At 45.9% G+C, this 16,375-nt stretch overlaps 1 protein-coding gene across 1 annotated transcript in view; it reads left to right on the plus strand.

Moving 5' to 3' along the window:
* LOC109838972 overlaps window positions 230-16,375 on the plus strand; it is a 21,657-nt gene continuing 5,511 nt past the window's right edge. Inside the window, exons 1-5 of the mRNA XM_020407402.1 lie at window positions 230-512; window positions 3,202-3,403; window positions 3,523-3,885; window positions 15,910-16,021; window positions 16,112-16,228. Of these exons, the coding sequence (XP_020262991.1) occupies window positions 230-512; window positions 3,202-3,403; window positions 3,523-3,885; window positions 15,910-16,021; window positions 16,112-16,228 (1,077 nt within the window). The remainder of the gene's footprint in view (window positions 513-3,201; window positions 3,404-3,522; window positions 3,886-15,909; window positions 16,022-16,111; window positions 16,229-16,375) is intronic.

Consider the following 16,375-nt stretch of genomic DNA (forward strand, 5'->3'; position numbering starts at 1 on the left):
GTTTGAAGGCACAAGTGCAAATTCTTTATTTAGAAGAATTGCAACGCTGAGGTGACCTTCGCGTTTGATGTTTGAAACGCGAGGTTCGGGCCTTCGTGGCGCTAGCCTGAGCTTTGCACTTGGAAAATTTGAACGCGGCTATGAACTTCGCGTTTTGGAGATCGTTGGGATTCACTCCTAGAATCCCGTGCTATCTTAACAGCTTGACGGCTGTTATAAATAGACCTGAATGGTCACGTCAAAAGTCAATTGGCTTTCAAGACTTTCGGCTATTTCCAAGAACGAGAACTCTCGTTTGGCTACGGCGAGATCTCCGACGAGCTTCGTCTCCCTCGTTCAAGGGATCTTCCTCCGATCAACTGCATCAATGGCGCCTCGGAGAAGGGATTCAAACTCCAAGAAAGTCGCTGAGGCGACTTCCGACATGCCGTCGGCTGAGAACGCTAGCGGTGCTCTTGCTCGTGCGGGAACCTTGCCATCAACATCGCCGCTGCAGGGGCCTCCTTGTCGTGGTGAGTGCTGACTGAAATAACTTGCCTTGGCAAGTTCTCTGAAAACCCTAAATGGGTTCTGGATAACGAGGAAGATGACTCGTTTTAACTCAATGAAAACGCGGGGTTGGGATCCTATGTGGGTCTCGACCCTCGCGTTCAAGTTTTTCAACACGAGGTTGACTCTCGCGTTTGAGGCTTCTGACGCGGGATTCGACCCTCGCGTTGGAGATTTCTGACGCGAGGTTTGACCTTCGCGTTGGGGACGAGACTTTAACCCTTTGTGTTTCTGACTATGTCTTTATGTCGATAGCTCGCTTCTAGCTGCTAACTTCTACTTTTGATTGTGCAATGCTTCTCTCAAACGTGCCACTTTCACAAGAGCACTATTTCGGATATATTGGTGGACCTGACTCGAATGAATTATTCAGTCTTCAGAACAGGATTCCATTGTGTACTTTTCCTGATTCGGAAAGAGCAGAAATGATTAAATTCCCTCGATGCTCTACTCTTAGGATTTTGATAACTGACTTGGACTTGGAGACCCCTGTTGGTCATGCCCAGTTTTCCAAACCAGCATTCATATTTGGAGATCGCATACCAGTCGATGACCATCTCACATATGTGGAAGATTCGAAGCTGCTGTGGAGAGCTGATAATCGCTCTTTATTTCTCCCAAACATGAAGAGGATGTACCCTCTCTCCTACTTTTTGAATGTGAGCTGCCGTCGGGGTTTGACCTTCGACATAGTAAAGGAGAAGGAGAACGTGTCGCTTGGATTTGGTCAACGAGCTCGTACACAAATCGGGGAACAACTCAAGGGGTTAAAACCTGGTTTGTTTGAGAAGAAAGAGCTGGTTCCGGAGGTACCACGCCCAGCGAACATTTTTATCCGCCAATTCCTTGCAACTCAGGGTGGATTCTCTACCCAGGCGTTCAGGTCCCCTGGGTGGGTCTGTTCTGGAGAAGGAGGTTGGTGGACCCCCATGGTTGACTTTGTTCTTGAGGAGCTTAAGGACTCGCTCGCTCAATCGGGTTTTACAGTTCCTGTGTTAGCTACACAACGGGGAGTCGTACAGAGCCTTCACAATTTTTTCGCTATGTTGGAGAAATATAACCCTGACAGCTGCACATTCTTCACGCCTGCTGGAGAGTTAGGTTTTGCTCTTCATGAAATGCAGGCAGTGTCGGGGCTGTCGCTTGGAAAAACGCCCTACGAGGAGTTTATCCCCACCACCGAGGAGCTTTCCTTACTGAAGGTGGCGCACCCGGAAATTTATGCTACTTTCTGGGAGCTGATGTGCCACTTCCACATATGTGCCCAAGTCTTTGGGATGCGTGGAGGGGGCATTATGCATACCACGTGGGCAGACTACCTCTTTCAGAATTTAAACCGGAAAGATGTAGCCGTATCTCGGGTTGCTGTGATCTCTCGTAAGGATGCCAAAGCTCGAATTACAGCTTCCAGTGCTACCTATAAGACAGAGCATGCAGAGGATGATTTTGAAGCTGGTGCCGAGTTTGAAAGTTTTCACTACCAAGCCACAGTTCCTATCTCTGACACGGCTCTACTTGCAGGCTTCTTCATGATTTGGTTGAAGCGGTGTGTGGTACCGTCAAGACCAATAGAATCAATATTAGCTGAGGTTGTGTACCCAGCTGTTTTGCTAGCGCATGGGAGACCTGTGAGTCTCCTTACTGCTATGGTTGGCTGTATCCAGAACGGCCTGAGGGTATTGACTTCAGAACTTCTCAGTGCTTCAGGAGTCAAAGTTACTAAGAAGAAAGCTGGGAAGGCTCCTCAACCACGTGTACCAATGCCATATACATATTTAGTGGCCTGGTTCGTGTTGCATTGCCCTTCCTTGATGACGGGAGTGCATGAAGGGGATGATGCTTATACTCCCTTCGTACAAAGATTGGAGTCGGCCACGTGGACTAGTTCTTATATAGTCAGGGCTCGACAGCTTCTATCCCGGGAAGATAATTACCGGGTTTTCTGCTATGCTCCTAACTTTAACGGAGCTGATGTGGAGGATGCTCGCTTCATGGATTTGCTTTTTGAAGGCTCGTCTTCTTTGGAAGAGGGTACATTCAGCTAGCTTCTTATGATCAGGTTGGGCTACCTGGTCTATCGCTCGCGAGAGAAGTGCATAATCGAACCTTACATGCCTTCATGGTTCGCCAGACAGTTTGGGTATGACCAACTCTATGTTGGTAATCCTAACCCAACGTTAGCTCAGATTGGGAATTTGTATGAAGGAGCTCGTGCATGGTACTTCTTCTCCGCCGGGGGAACCCATGCGCAATTCACTTTACCCAACTCACCGCCCGGCTGTTCTACTGTTATGGATTTCTGTCAGTGGTTTGTCAAAGCTTCTCAGATTCCGGAATATGACGTTTATACTTCATGTATAAACGAGATTCGGGAATTGTATCGTTCACGGAGCGGTTCTGCGAGTACTCGTCTACCAGGGATGGAAGAGTACCTATCTTGTGAACAGGTAGCGACCGGAGCCGTTGAAGCTCCTAAGGACTTATCCACCATAGAACCTTCTGAAGAAGAGGTTCCTACGGGAATTGAAGAGGGAAAGCCAATTGATGATTCTCCCGAAGAAAAGACAACTGAGGAGATTCCTGCAGAAGAGCCCATTCCTACACCTCGTTCTTTAAGATCGGGTAAGAAAACTCTTTCTGCTACTGAACAAGGTGAGTATGACAGGAGAATTCGTAAGCGGATACCTGTCATGGACAAAAATTCCAAAAATGCCAAATTAATGGGGGACTCGATGAAGTCTGCGCTCGTTGAGCGTTTAATTGACAGAGAGGACGAAATTCCCCAATCGATTCCTTCGATTCCTGAGGACGATAGAGCTGGAGAGGGCCCTTCTTCTGAATTGCTCCACCACCTGTTCAGGACGAACATACGATTTTAATCTATCTAACCCTTCCTCCTCCACACTCGCGGGCTCTGAAGAAATCGATTGATGAACTGGAACGTTGGAAGCAAATAATTATTAATATTGTCAGTGTTGAGGGGGCTTCTCTTGAAGACTGTGAATCTATCTTGAGCCAATGTTTGGACGACATCAAAGCTAAAGGGGATGCATCCTGGACTGAGCACAACCAAGGGGGAATCACTCTTTTGATGGCAGAATTAGCAGTTTTCAGGGAGCTACAGCACACCAATCTAGACTCTGAAGTGGAGCCAGCTCTTTCCTTGGCGATAATCTCGAGGGCGCATCACCCAGGGACTCTTCGCAAGGACCTGTTTGATAAAAAGGCCCACATATCAGCTTTAAGGAAGCGGCACTCTGCAACATATGCTAAAATCAAAGGTGTTGCTTCTGATATCCGTGGTATCGAAGAGACTATCGCTCGATTAGAGGCCGAGTTGGACCAGAAGAAAGCCCAATTGGCCCACTATGAGGATGTCAGAAAAAAGCTTGAGCATCAAAGTGGCCAAATTTATACTAAATTTTGTCGTACACTCCACGCGGCTGAGCGGGCTCGTAAGGACATTGTTGCTACCCTTCCTATTGAAGCAGAACTCAGAAAGGAGATCGAGGGACAAGTCCAAGCGGCTCACCGGGAGAAACTTTCTGCCTTCAAGTCTAGGCTAAAAACCCTCAAGTTAATGAAGCCTGATGTTTAGCTCTTGACCTGTTCTTGGCTAAGGAATTTTGTATCTTTTTCATTTTGTTTGTCATCATTTTGTGTTTAGATTAACAACATTGAATGAAAATGATATCGTTTTGCCCTTTATTGTCTCTTTTGCTGAAATCTGGCTCAAAACAATAGAGAATAATGCTAATACTATCGAAATTCTCTTTATCATTTATTAGAATAATTCCAGCAAATTATAGTCGTCAGAGGTGTAGTGTTAACGTGACGAAATATAAAACAGAATTACACTATAAAATGGGCAACCCCCAGCCTGATTTAGCTGGGGTTTAGGGGGCCGCATGATTTACGGGAAGTATCTTTTAAGGAATTTCCCATTAATTGGCATCATGAGCCTATCTCCTTCTTGGTTAATGAGGCGGTATGCTCCGTTCGAATAGACTGATTCTATTACGAAGGGCCCTTCCCATTTAGGATTGAACTTCCCTTTGGTTTTGTGTGTCATCACCATGGGTCGTCTGTTGGCTAAAACTAAATCGCCTTTCTTGAAAATCCGTTCCTTAACCTTTTTGTTGTAGGCTTTGGAAATACGGGCTTGATACAACTCTATTTGTTGTTGAGCTTGAAGTCGCTTGTCGTCTAAGGCTTCAAGTTCTTGCAGACGTCGTTGATGCTTTTCTTCTTCTGTTAGTCCAGTTGTGATAGCGACTCTCAGAGAAGGAATCTGGATTTCCAATAGCAATACAGCCTCGTAGCCGTATACCAAAGAAAAATGTGTGGCTCTTGTAGAGGTCCTTACCGTAGTGCGGTAAGCCCACAGACATTCACCAAGTCTTTCATCCCAATCCGTCGGCTTTTAGAAACAAACTTTTTGAGAAGCTTCACTATGGTTTTGTTAAAAGCTTCTGCAAGACCATTTGCTGGTGGATAATATGTCGTGGATGCAACACTTTGGATTCTAAATTTGTCACAGAATCTCTGAAACCCAAAGCTGACGAATTGTGTCCCGTTGTCGTGAACTATTCGTCTTGGGACTCCAAAGCGATAGATGACGTGATGTTTGATAAACTTGATCACGTTTGAAGTCTTGACTTCTTTCAACGGGATGGCCTCCGCCCATTTGGAGAAATAGTCGGTTACGGCTAAAATGAACCGGTGTCCCTTGGACGTCGGAGGGGAAATCGGTCCGACGATATCCATACCCCACATTTCGAATGGCCAAGTCGCCGATGTAGGGTGTAAGTTTCCTGGTGCTTGGTGGATGAAATTCCCATGAATTTGGCACGCGTGACAACGTTTAGCATAGTCAACCGCGTCTGAAAACATCTTCGGCCAATAATAGCCGATGCGTCGGAGGCGATCTCCTAATTTAGCTCCAGGCTGATGAGCTCCACACATTCCGCCGTGAGCTTCCTTGAGGGCCTCTTTTGCTTCCTTCCGAGAGAGGCATCGAAGCAAAACTCCATCATGCGATTTACGATACAGGACTTGAGAGACTGCGTCGTAATAGAATCGGAGGGCCTTTCGTTTGATAGAGGCCGCTTCCTTAGGATCTTCTGGTAGAATTCCATATACGGCATAGTCGATATACGGGAATCGCCAATCCCTGGATTCAAACTCTATAGAGGTTGTACAGACTTCTCCTGACGGTGTATCGTCTGAGTTTTCTTCTGTAGGAATTTTAGAAAAGTATAGTTTCCATCCCGCGACTGGAATTGTTGTTTCAGTCTTCGGTGGCAATGCTAATGAGGTTGCCAAGGAGGCTAGAGCATCTGCATAAGCATTCTGAGCTCGTGGTATATATTCGATGAAGAAACCTTCAAACTTTTGAGCTTGCTCTAGCACTGCGAGGTAGTACGGGATCAAATCCTCATGACGAACTTCGTATTCTCCTCGGACCTGATTAACGATGAGTTGGGAGTCACCGTAAGCCTCAAGGTGTCGAACATTGAGTTCTTCAGCAAATTGCATTCCCAATAGCAGAGCATTATACTCGGCTACGTTGTTAGTGCAAGGTTCGATTAAGGAGAATCCTCTGGGAATTATATGGCCGTTCGGAGAGATTAATACTACTCCTACTCCCATGGTGATTGCTCCATGAGGATTTGCTCTGGATGCACCGTCGAAGAATAACTTCCACACTTGCGTAGCTTCTTGAGTAGCGCAAGCTTCGGCGACTTCGTCAGGTAATTCTTCATACAACTTAGATGCTCCCGATACTGGATGATCAGCTAACGGCTAAGAAGTCTGCCAGTGCTTGACCCTTGACCGCCTTTTGGGGCATGAACTGCATGTCGTACTGTGACAAGAGAATGGCCCATTTTGCAAGCCGGCAATTCAGAGATGATGGTTTCGTCATCAGTACTCTCAAAGGATTTACTTTGGAAATGACGTGAATTGTCTGTCCAACTAGGTAATGTCGCATCTTTTGAATTGCGAATACCAAAGCGAGACATTCTTTTTCGACCGGATTGTACCGATGTTCGGCTCCCATCATAGTCCGGCTCAGGTAATAGATGGCTTGTTCTTGACCCTGATCGTTGTTCTGGGCCAACAAAGCTCCAAGGGAATGGTCCATGGCTCTCACATATAACAGGAATGGTTTTCCTGATATCGGGGCCATGAGAACTGGTGGTTGAGTTAGATATTTCTTAATCTCCTCGAATGCTCTTTGACATTCCGCATCCCAAACAAAGGATATTCCTTTCTTCATAAGCTTAGAGAAAGGTTGGCAACGCCCTGATAGATTTGATATAAATCTTCGAATGTAGGCCAGTTTGCCTTGCAAACCTCTGAGCTCTTTGAGATTCTTCGGAGGTGGCATGTCTTGGATGGCACGCACTTTTTCTGGGTCAAGAGAGATTCCTTTGGATGTGACAATAAATCCCAAGAATTTTCCACTTGAAACTCCGAGAAATGATTTTGTCGGATTCATCTTCAGCTGATGTGCTCGCATGATTTCGAACATTGTCTTCAGATCTGCAAGATGATCGTCTTTGCATTGGCTCTTTACCGCTATGTCATCAACGTAGCACTCAATCTTCTTTCGTAAGTGTTCATGGAAGATGGTGTTCATTGCACGTTGATAAGTTGCACCTGCATTCTTCAGGCCGAAGGGCATCACTGTGTAGCAATATACCCCCAGCGGTGTTCTAAAAGCAGTATGCTTTTCATCGTCCGGGTACATCTTGATCTGATTGTACCCGGAGAACTCGTCCATGAAAGACATCCTTTCATACCTGCATGTGTTGTCAATCATAACATCCGTGATAGGAAGCGGGAATTCGTCTTTCGGACAAGCGGCATTGAGATCGTGGAAATCGATGCATATCCGAACCTTACTATTCTTTTTGGGAACTGAAATAATGTTGGCCACCCAGTCTGGGTGCTGCTCTTCCCTAACAAAACCTGAGTCTATAAGCTTTTTAACTTCTGACTCAATTGATTCCATGATCTCTGGACGAAACCTACGTTGTTGTTGTTTAACGGGTTTTGCGTCCGGATCAATGTTGAGACGGTGCATGGCAACCTTCGGGTCAAGGCCAGGCATATCTTCATAGTTCCAAGCGAAGACATCTATATATTCTCGGATGAGAGATATAAGGTCCTCTTTTTCGGATGATGACAAGTCTTTAGCTATGAATATGGGCTTAGGATCATGTTCATCTCCCATGTTGACCTGGATCACTTTATCTTCAGTGGGTGGTACGCGTTGTTCGAATCGCATATCCCACAAGATATTGAGACGTTTGATCCAAGGATCATTGGTCGATTCCATCAACTCCTCGTCACCCCCTGCGTCTTCATCTGGATGACTAGTTGAAACCATGTTCACAGTCAGGTTTTTAAAGAAAGGTCCAACACTGACGTCGGACTTGTATGAAGATGTTCCAGATGAATGGTCGTGACGCAGGTAATTACTGATTTCGTTTTCTGAAGCAGGGGGAGGTGTAACGTAACCCACTCCTCTTCCGGTTTTTTGATAATAATCCGAAGGTTTTCCTTCAGGAGTGAGAGACATCCGGATCGGGGTTCGTCTTCCTTTCCCGAAGTTCAAGCCCTGTTTCTCATTAAAGTTATACCCCCATTCGTTTCATTAAGTATATAGAATTGGGTTCGTGGTAATGGAATTAGGGAACTCCGTCGTCTTCCTCTGAACTTGCTCGTTTGAGTTGTTCGGGTTTGACTTTACCAAAACAGATCGGCTTCTGCCCTTTCCTTTTGGATGGGACTTTGAAGAAAGCCTTCTGTGCGTCCTCCACTTCTTCATCTGAAGCGAAGGATGACTGAATTGGCAAGGTGAGCGACGCCTCTGTGCACAGTATGTGCCATGGGTTGGTACCTGCACTAGAATCATTCTCTATTTGTTCATTTTTAGGAGAGACATCAGACAAGTACGCTAAAATGAAATCTTCATTAATGCACCACTCGCCCTCACTCGGTACATCATTATTACTCTCACCCTGACCCGTTACATCAAAGTTTAATTCCCAAGGACAATCTTCATCAGGATCTGGCTCGATGTCAGCTTCGTTACCGCTGTCCACATCTTCTTTCTCTTGGGATTCCAAATAGAAGACAGAGTCGGTGTGGAAGTTTTCTACTCCTCGGAAGGGGTATTTCTCTGCGATCAAGGTTCTGACTTCGCCCTTGTCATTGGCGTACTTCATAACCTGATGCAAAGTAGATGGGACAATGCGGTTTGCATGTATCCATGGTCGTCCTAGCAAAAGATTGTAGGACGTGTCTGCATCTATGATGTAGCATGCTACTTCAGACTTAAGATCTCCGATCTGGCATCTGAGCTTGATCTTTCCCAGGGGTCGGGTGCTGTTTGCATTGAACCCAAAAATAGTAGTCTGGGTGGTGTGCAATCGGTGCATCGGAATCCCTAAGACCTGCATGACCCTGTAGGGCATGATGCTGAGCGCTGAGCCTGGGTCAACTTGAACACGACTAATTTCAGAGGATCCAATATACCCTGTGTAGTATAGTGGTCGGTCATGTTCGTGTTTGACCTGCATGTCTTCCTGTGTGAATGATATGCATGGTAGACTTCCCGCTGCTTGTAGGCATTGCAGACAAAGTTGATCTTCAGAGGCTTCGGGAGTCGAAGTTACTTGAGTAATGAAGCTCTCCGTATTCTTCAAAGCTTCAATTAGAGCTTCCTTGGTGGATTTGGACAACCTTAGGAGCTCATATAGCGTAATTCTGGCCGGTATGTTGGCCAGCTGCGCGCTCGACTCTCCAGATTCTTGGTGGAGATTTCTGTTGAATCGGAGCTCCTTCTGTTTTCCTTTGTCCACTGGCTTTTTCGGGGCAGAACCCCCAGCGTCTTGGGGCTGCTCTTCAACTTTTGGAGCGTTCTGGCCGTAATCCCTCAAGTAAGCTTTTCCTGACCGAGTGCCTGGGTTGTCTCCTGGGTATGCTGCCAGGGCAATCCTCTCCTCTTCTGAATCAGTAAGAGGTTTGAGGTAGTCATCATTCTCAGCAATGGAGGGGCTAATCATGTTGGAAGACTTAGCCTTGCCTCCCTTCTTTTTGGACGAGGTGCTTGTCCATTGTTGATCTCTTAGCAGATCAGGGTGGACCCACATGATTTCCCCTTTTTGGGTAGTGAGGGGTACTAACCCCCTGTCTTTCTGACTATGCGGGTCAACATTCTTCAGGTGCATTTCTCCCTTGCGAATGGGAACGACGCCGTTCGCCGTTACCACCGGGGGAAAGTCACCGAATTGGACCGCTATCATATTAGTTGATACGGTCTTCTGCTCCGGCTTCAAGGTGAGTACATTAGCATTCACCAAATTCTGCAAGATGTCTTTGAAGACATAGCACTTTTTGGTAGGATGTCCAAGGAATCTGTGATAACGACAATAGTTGGGGTCATCTACTTTCCCTGCTTCATCCGGCTTCCTGATCTCAGGTAATTGCAGCTTGTTGTTCTTTCGAAGCAATTGGAATAAGGTATCCACATGCTCCTCTTTGAACGAATACTGCTTGGGCGCTCTTTGCTGATTTGGCGCCTTGCCTTGCTTATTCGGCGGTGGTACTCGCGTGTAGTCGGCTGCCAAAGTCTCTTTTCAATTAGACCGCTGGGCATTTTGCTGATTGCGTTGCTGTTGCGGCTTGGGTTGTGGCACTTCTTCAGCTTTGACTCGTGCCACTATCTCTTCAGCTTGTTCTCCTTGTGAAACTAGTTGTCTCCAGGAGCGACATTCTGCCACCCCCATTTGAGCAAGGAGCTGGGTCTGCAGGTTGTGCCTGCAAGTTTCAACCAGAGTTGATTGGGTCATACTTGAGGGGCATCGTAATGCCATGCTGTGGAATCTCTCCACATAGGCCTTGATGGACTCTTCTTTCCTTTGCTTAGTGGCGAGAAGAGTTGGGACTGAGACATCCGTATCGTCCTCAAAGAACCTGGCCAAGAACAGCCTTTCCAGGTCTACCCATTTCTGAATAGATCCAGCAGGCAGCTTCATGAACCATTCGAAAGCGACACCTTTAAGAGTGCTGATAAACAAGCGCATCAGGATGGCGTCATTTGCTACCACATCCCCAGTTTGGGACTTGAAGTAGTAGATGTGTTGATTTGGCGATCCTGTGCCATCAAACGGTTGTAAGGTAGGGGCCTTAAATTTCGGTGGGTAGGGAGCTGTATCCCACTCAGCAGGGTAAGGCCGCACTACTCCCTCTTCACGGAGCTCACTTCGGTTGGCGATTGCGTTGAGGCGAGCTTCCAGTTCATCCACCTTGGTAGATTGAGGGTGCAGTTCTTTCCCCATCTCTCTCTCACCTTCGGAAGAGGATCCTAGGTGGTGAGTCTCACGATCCGAATGTTCGGTCGCTTTTTGCTTTCCCTTTGAAGTAGTCCTCCGGGAAGATTCAGGCTTTTGGCCTTTTTCAGCAAGGAGCTGGGCCAACATATCCTTTAACTGGAGAAGTGTCTCCTGCTGTGCCTGGAGCATGACATGATGTTCGTCCACTCTTTTAGCTATGTCCTCGGGGTTTCCCGTCATGTAAGCAGAAACTTCTTGTACTCTGACAGAGCTCGAAGATTGAGATTCGGCTATTGCCTAATGTTCATCACTTGTTGTAATGCCTTTGGCTAACTTTTGATAGTTAACCGGGCGAATAGCTCCTGTCCGAGTTCGAGTATTCTGATATACTCCTTCGAACTGGTCACAAATTTCTCGGACAGTCGGGGGATGACTCTCTTGCGACTCATCGGAGTCAGTATGCGAAGCTTTCCCTCGGCCGATCATATTGATAGTGACCTGAGGGTATTCCGCTTCAGCTGTCTTCTTTCTGTAGCGGCGTTGTCGTTTGGCAGGCCTAACGATGTTCGTCAACCTGTCGAATACGGACTGTCACGGTGTGGATGCACAACAAGGGCATTCTGACAGGACTGCTGAAATCAGCCTCTCACATTGACATGAGTGAGCTGCTTGTATTGTTGGTTTTCCTCTCGACAACAATTCCCGCAGGTCGGAAACTTGGGAGGAAACTTTCCCCGGGCTTGGAGGCGGAGATGGAACCCTCTGCCCTTGGGTAGGTGAAATTGGTTCTCGTTGAACTTGGATTTTGAAGCCACGCTGATTCTTCTGAACCTGGCGGACCTCTTGAAGATCGCGTTCTTGAAGGATAACGCGAGGGTCGCGTTTAGCTTTGAAAACATTAGGCCGAGGCCTACGTTTAAATGATGAATCTGACCCCTGAGGGTCGTGTTTATGTTGAACGCGCCCCTGAGGGTCGCGTTTAGGTTGAACGCTCCCCTGAGGGTCGCGTTTAGGTTGAACGCTCCCCTGAAGGTCGCGTTTAATTGGTGAAACAGACTCCTGAGAGTCATGTTCTATTGGAACGCGCCCCTGGGGGTCGCGTTTGGTTTTGGCAGCTCCCCTCTGAGGGCTGCGTTTTGAAGAAACAACGCGCCATTCAGGGTCGCGTTTCAGCTGTATAAGCCGAGGCTCATAGTTGGGCTCGTTGCCGCGAAGTGAGCGTTCTTCTTTTGGAACGCTAGGCTCGGTTGGATTTTCAGAAACGCGATCTTCGCGTTGGGCCAACAGTCAGCTTTCACGTAGATGCGCTCGTCGTATGGATCTTCTCCGTCGGCGAGCGGCGTTCTTCTTGGCTTGTTTCAAAGCCTTAGCAGCAGCGTCGTTGACGCTTATAGAACTCGTTTCCTCTAGAGGCCGTTTGTGGCCTGAAGAACGTCTTGCTGACGCGGATGTGGGATCTTCCGCCAGCAGAGCCAGTTTGAGTTCTTGGCCGAAGGAGAGGGCTTTCTTCGGCACTTCGACAACAGAATTGACCTTCTTGGAGGTCTCGCGGACATCGTGCTTAGCCTTGGGGCTAAGCGATCCTGAGGATAAGGCTTCCTCGTACTTAGCTTGATCAAACTCTACGATGAGAATTTTTATTGTCATTCCCCTGAGGTGGACGTCGGACTGCGCCACCACTTCTTCGTCGGAAAAGCTAGTCCCCAGCAGAGTCGCCATATTTTGTATGTAGGAAAAATTGCAATGAAAAGAATAAAGAAAATTGACTTGTATTTCTTTGATTCCGATTACAACTTGATTACAAAAGAGAAGAGAACGAATTTGATTCTCTCCTTTGTTTAAAGCTGGGTTCTTCACGGTAGCGATGGAATGCCTCCTTCGATTGCTCGCGTCGAATTTGCTCTCCGTTGACGATCCGACCGTCTTTTATCGTGGGAACGATGAACTTTCGTGGAAAGTTTTATGAATAACTCTGAATGAGTTTTAGAACTCTGAACGAGTTTGAACTCTGTGAATAGAGTTGTTGGAACCGAAAATTCGGTTAATGATCAAGCTGTTATTCTGTTGTTGAAGAATCCTCTCAGATTTTATCTTCTGAGCTTGATTCAAAAATCCTATCTCCAAGGATTTCGCTGCTGCTGTTGAATAGCCAAACCTGAGTGGTTGAGATCTTCTCGATCTGATCTTTGCTAACTCTTCTGTTTTAAAACTGAAAATCTCCAACCTGTACGGTTTAGATATTTAGAATCCAACCTGTGTGGTTCAGATGCCAAAAATCCAACCCCTTGCTCTGTTGGGTTCGTTGAGCTTTTATAGGGGGATAGGAGGTTGTAACTGACCCCTATATCCGCTCCTACGTGGGCGAAAATCCCTCAGATCGTGGGATAAACGGTTCTGAAACCGTTCAACTCGTGTTTGAACGAGTCAAACGCCCAATCTGGCGTTTAGCACCCAACTTCGCCTCTTAGAATTGAGACGCGAGGTTGGGTGTTAGCTGAACACCATTGAACGCGAGGGTCACTCGCGTTTAGCTTGTTGCCTGCTTGGAAACGCAGGGGTCGCCTGCCTTTCCATATTTGTAACGCGGGGATGACATCCGCGTTTCAGAAGGAGCTTTTTGACTTGTAACTTCTTCTGTGAAGCGTTGCGAGGACCGTTGTTCAGTAATCCTGGCTTTAGCTGTTGTAGGGTATGAAAGTTGTCAGATTGTAGCTTTCACTGTAGATTGTGAAGACTGCTGAATAGAGTTTTCATCAGTTGTCGGAAGTGTCGTTGAATTGTAACTCTTCTCGATTTACGTGAAAAGTCCTCTATTTGCCGCTTTCGATTGTCGACCCGAAAGCTATTTGATTGTAGCTTTCATTGTGAGAGCTTGACGGGAATCAACATCCATAGTGTTTTGAAGATGAACATTTGCCCACAGCTCTCTACCAAGCAACTCACCCACTTTCGATTATCGGCGCGAAAGCTATTTGATTGTAGCTTTCGTTGTAGGAACTTGACGGGAATCAACATCCATAGTGTCTTTAGATGGATATTTGCCCACAGCTCTCTACCAAGCAACTCACCAACTAAGTCCAACCTTTCATTTCTAAAATCATTACACTGCTCATCAGCATCTCCAATAATTGCTAATATAATATTAGTCGTGCTGTTGTCGCAGCCATCAAAATCAATCATCTCAGAAATGAGGTCGTGTTTGTGGCGATTGTGAAGTTGCGGATGCAGTGATTAGAAAGTCGTCTGATTGTGACTTCCCTTGTCGGAGCTTGATAGGGGTCAGCTATTCATTGTGAGTTTTAGACAGCCTACATCTACCTCAATATTAGCGATATTTTAAAAACTATATTATAACAATAGAATACTATACGACGAAATAAAAAGTTAAAATAACACTTAAATACCTTAAAGTTTCACTCGCTTGGCACTTACGTATCATCAATTGTACTTCGTAGCATTTATATACCCTAAGTCGATCAAAATTAACACGTTAAGACTCTCTGTTTCGCAAATGTGAAAATTTTATCCGAAAGTTCACATAAAATATTCATATGCTAATTTTATAAATTTCTGTCTATTAAATTTATCGAATTCACTGTTAAACCTTTCCAAATTTTATTTTTAAAATTAAATTAGTACACATTCAAATCAGGACTAGGGGCAGGTTTAACAGTACTTTAATAAATATTAATTTTTAAAAACATCTAAAATTAACATATTAATATAAAAATATTATATGTAAACTTTCAGATGAAAATTTTCACATCTGCAAAATAAAGGGTATTAACATGCCAATTTTGACCAACTCAAAGTGTGCTACTAAATACAATTGAGGATGCATAAATGCTAAATAAGTGAAGCACCAAGGTATTTAAGTGCTATTTAGCCGAAATAAAGAAAATAGTATAAATGGAAAATTCGCTTATTTATTTTACATTCACATCATATGACTCAAGTACCTCTCTCATCCACCCCGCCTCAAACCTCCCATAACTAACCCCCTTTCCATTATGGTCCGGGCACAAACAAATTATCAAAATACATGTATTACTATTGTCATGAAAGAAAACGAGGGGGGAAAATGAAAGAAACTTATCAAAATACATGTTAATACTATTGTCATGAAAGAAAGCAAGGGAAAAAGTGAAAGAAACTTTTAGATGAATTTTTTTACGTTCGCAAAAAAAATGATATTAACATGTCAATTTTGACCAACTCAAGGTGTGTTACAAAATATAACTGAGCATATAAAATGAAAAAAAAAACCATAAATGGAACATATGCTCGCAAGTCACTTGACTCGGGTCACATTCACCATCCTCTCTCGTTCACCCCGCCTCCAACCTCATAACTGGTCCGGGCGCACACAAATTACAAAATACGTGTCATTACGATTGAAAATAGGGGCAGAAAAAAGTGAGAGAAACTCGCGCCTCCCCGACCTCCTAAAACCCTTAAAACTGTCCAAAACCCAGTGTCATGCTCCTCTCGAGAATCCCGACTCGCCCTTTCCTAATTCTTAAACGCTTCCTCCAAAATCCCCTCTCACTCTCCCTCCGCCTTCTCTGCCTCCGCCTTCCGCCGCCGGCCATGTCCTCCGCCTCCGTCGCACCGTCGCCGAACGTCTTCATGGGCAACGCCCCCGCTCCGCCCAAAAGAAATCGAACCCCAATCCTACCCCAAACCCTAAGCCTAGCCCTAACTCCTCCCAATCCGAGCCCCAACCCGATAACCCTAGCCCTTCAAAGAAATCTAAAACCCTAGAACCCCAAGAGAAACCCAAAGATCTCTCCCTCGAGCTGAAGAAGAAGAGCGCCGATTTCGACCCTAGATCCGCCGCCACGTGGAGGGACGGCGATCCAGTCCCGTTCTTGTTCCTCGCCCGCGCTCTCGAGCTCATCTCCAACGAGTCGGGTCGAATCGTGATCACCGAGATCTTGGCCAATGTGTTCAGGACCGTGATCGCTACGACGCCTGGGGATCTTCTTGCGACTGTTTATCTCTCGGCAAACAGGATCGCTCCCCCTCATGAGGGGCTTGAGCTTGGAATTGGGGACGCTTCGCTCATTAAGGCGCTATCTGAGGCTTATGGGAGGAGGGAAGAGCACGTCAAGAAGCAGCTAAAGGTAACTGTGGTTGTTTTGCTTTCTCGATCGTAATGGTACTGGGTTTCTGAAAAAACTGTTTGGGGGTTTTGAGATGCTGTTTGGTGACAGGAATTGGGAGATTTGGGGCTCGTTGCAAAAGCGAGCAGGTCTTCGCAGAAAGTGATGTTCAAGCCTCAGCCTCTGACTATTGCGAAGGTTTTAGATACATTCCGTGCCATTGCAAAGGTTAGCCCTTTTTGTTGACTGAATTTGCTAAATGTTTCTAAGCTTAATAACCACTTCCTTTCCATGCGGAACTATGCTGTAATTTGAGATGAATTATTATACTTGGTTAGTGTCTCTAGCTATTTTGTATGATTTCTTTCAATGTCT

The sequence above is a fragment of the Asparagus officinalis genome, chromosome 4 (assembly GCF_001876935.1).
Source record: "Asparagus officinalis chromosome 4, Aspof.V1, whole genome shotgun sequence".
Classification (NCBI taxonomy): domain Eukaryota; kingdom Viridiplantae; phylum Streptophyta; class Magnoliopsida; order Asparagales; family Asparagaceae; genus Asparagus; species Asparagus officinalis.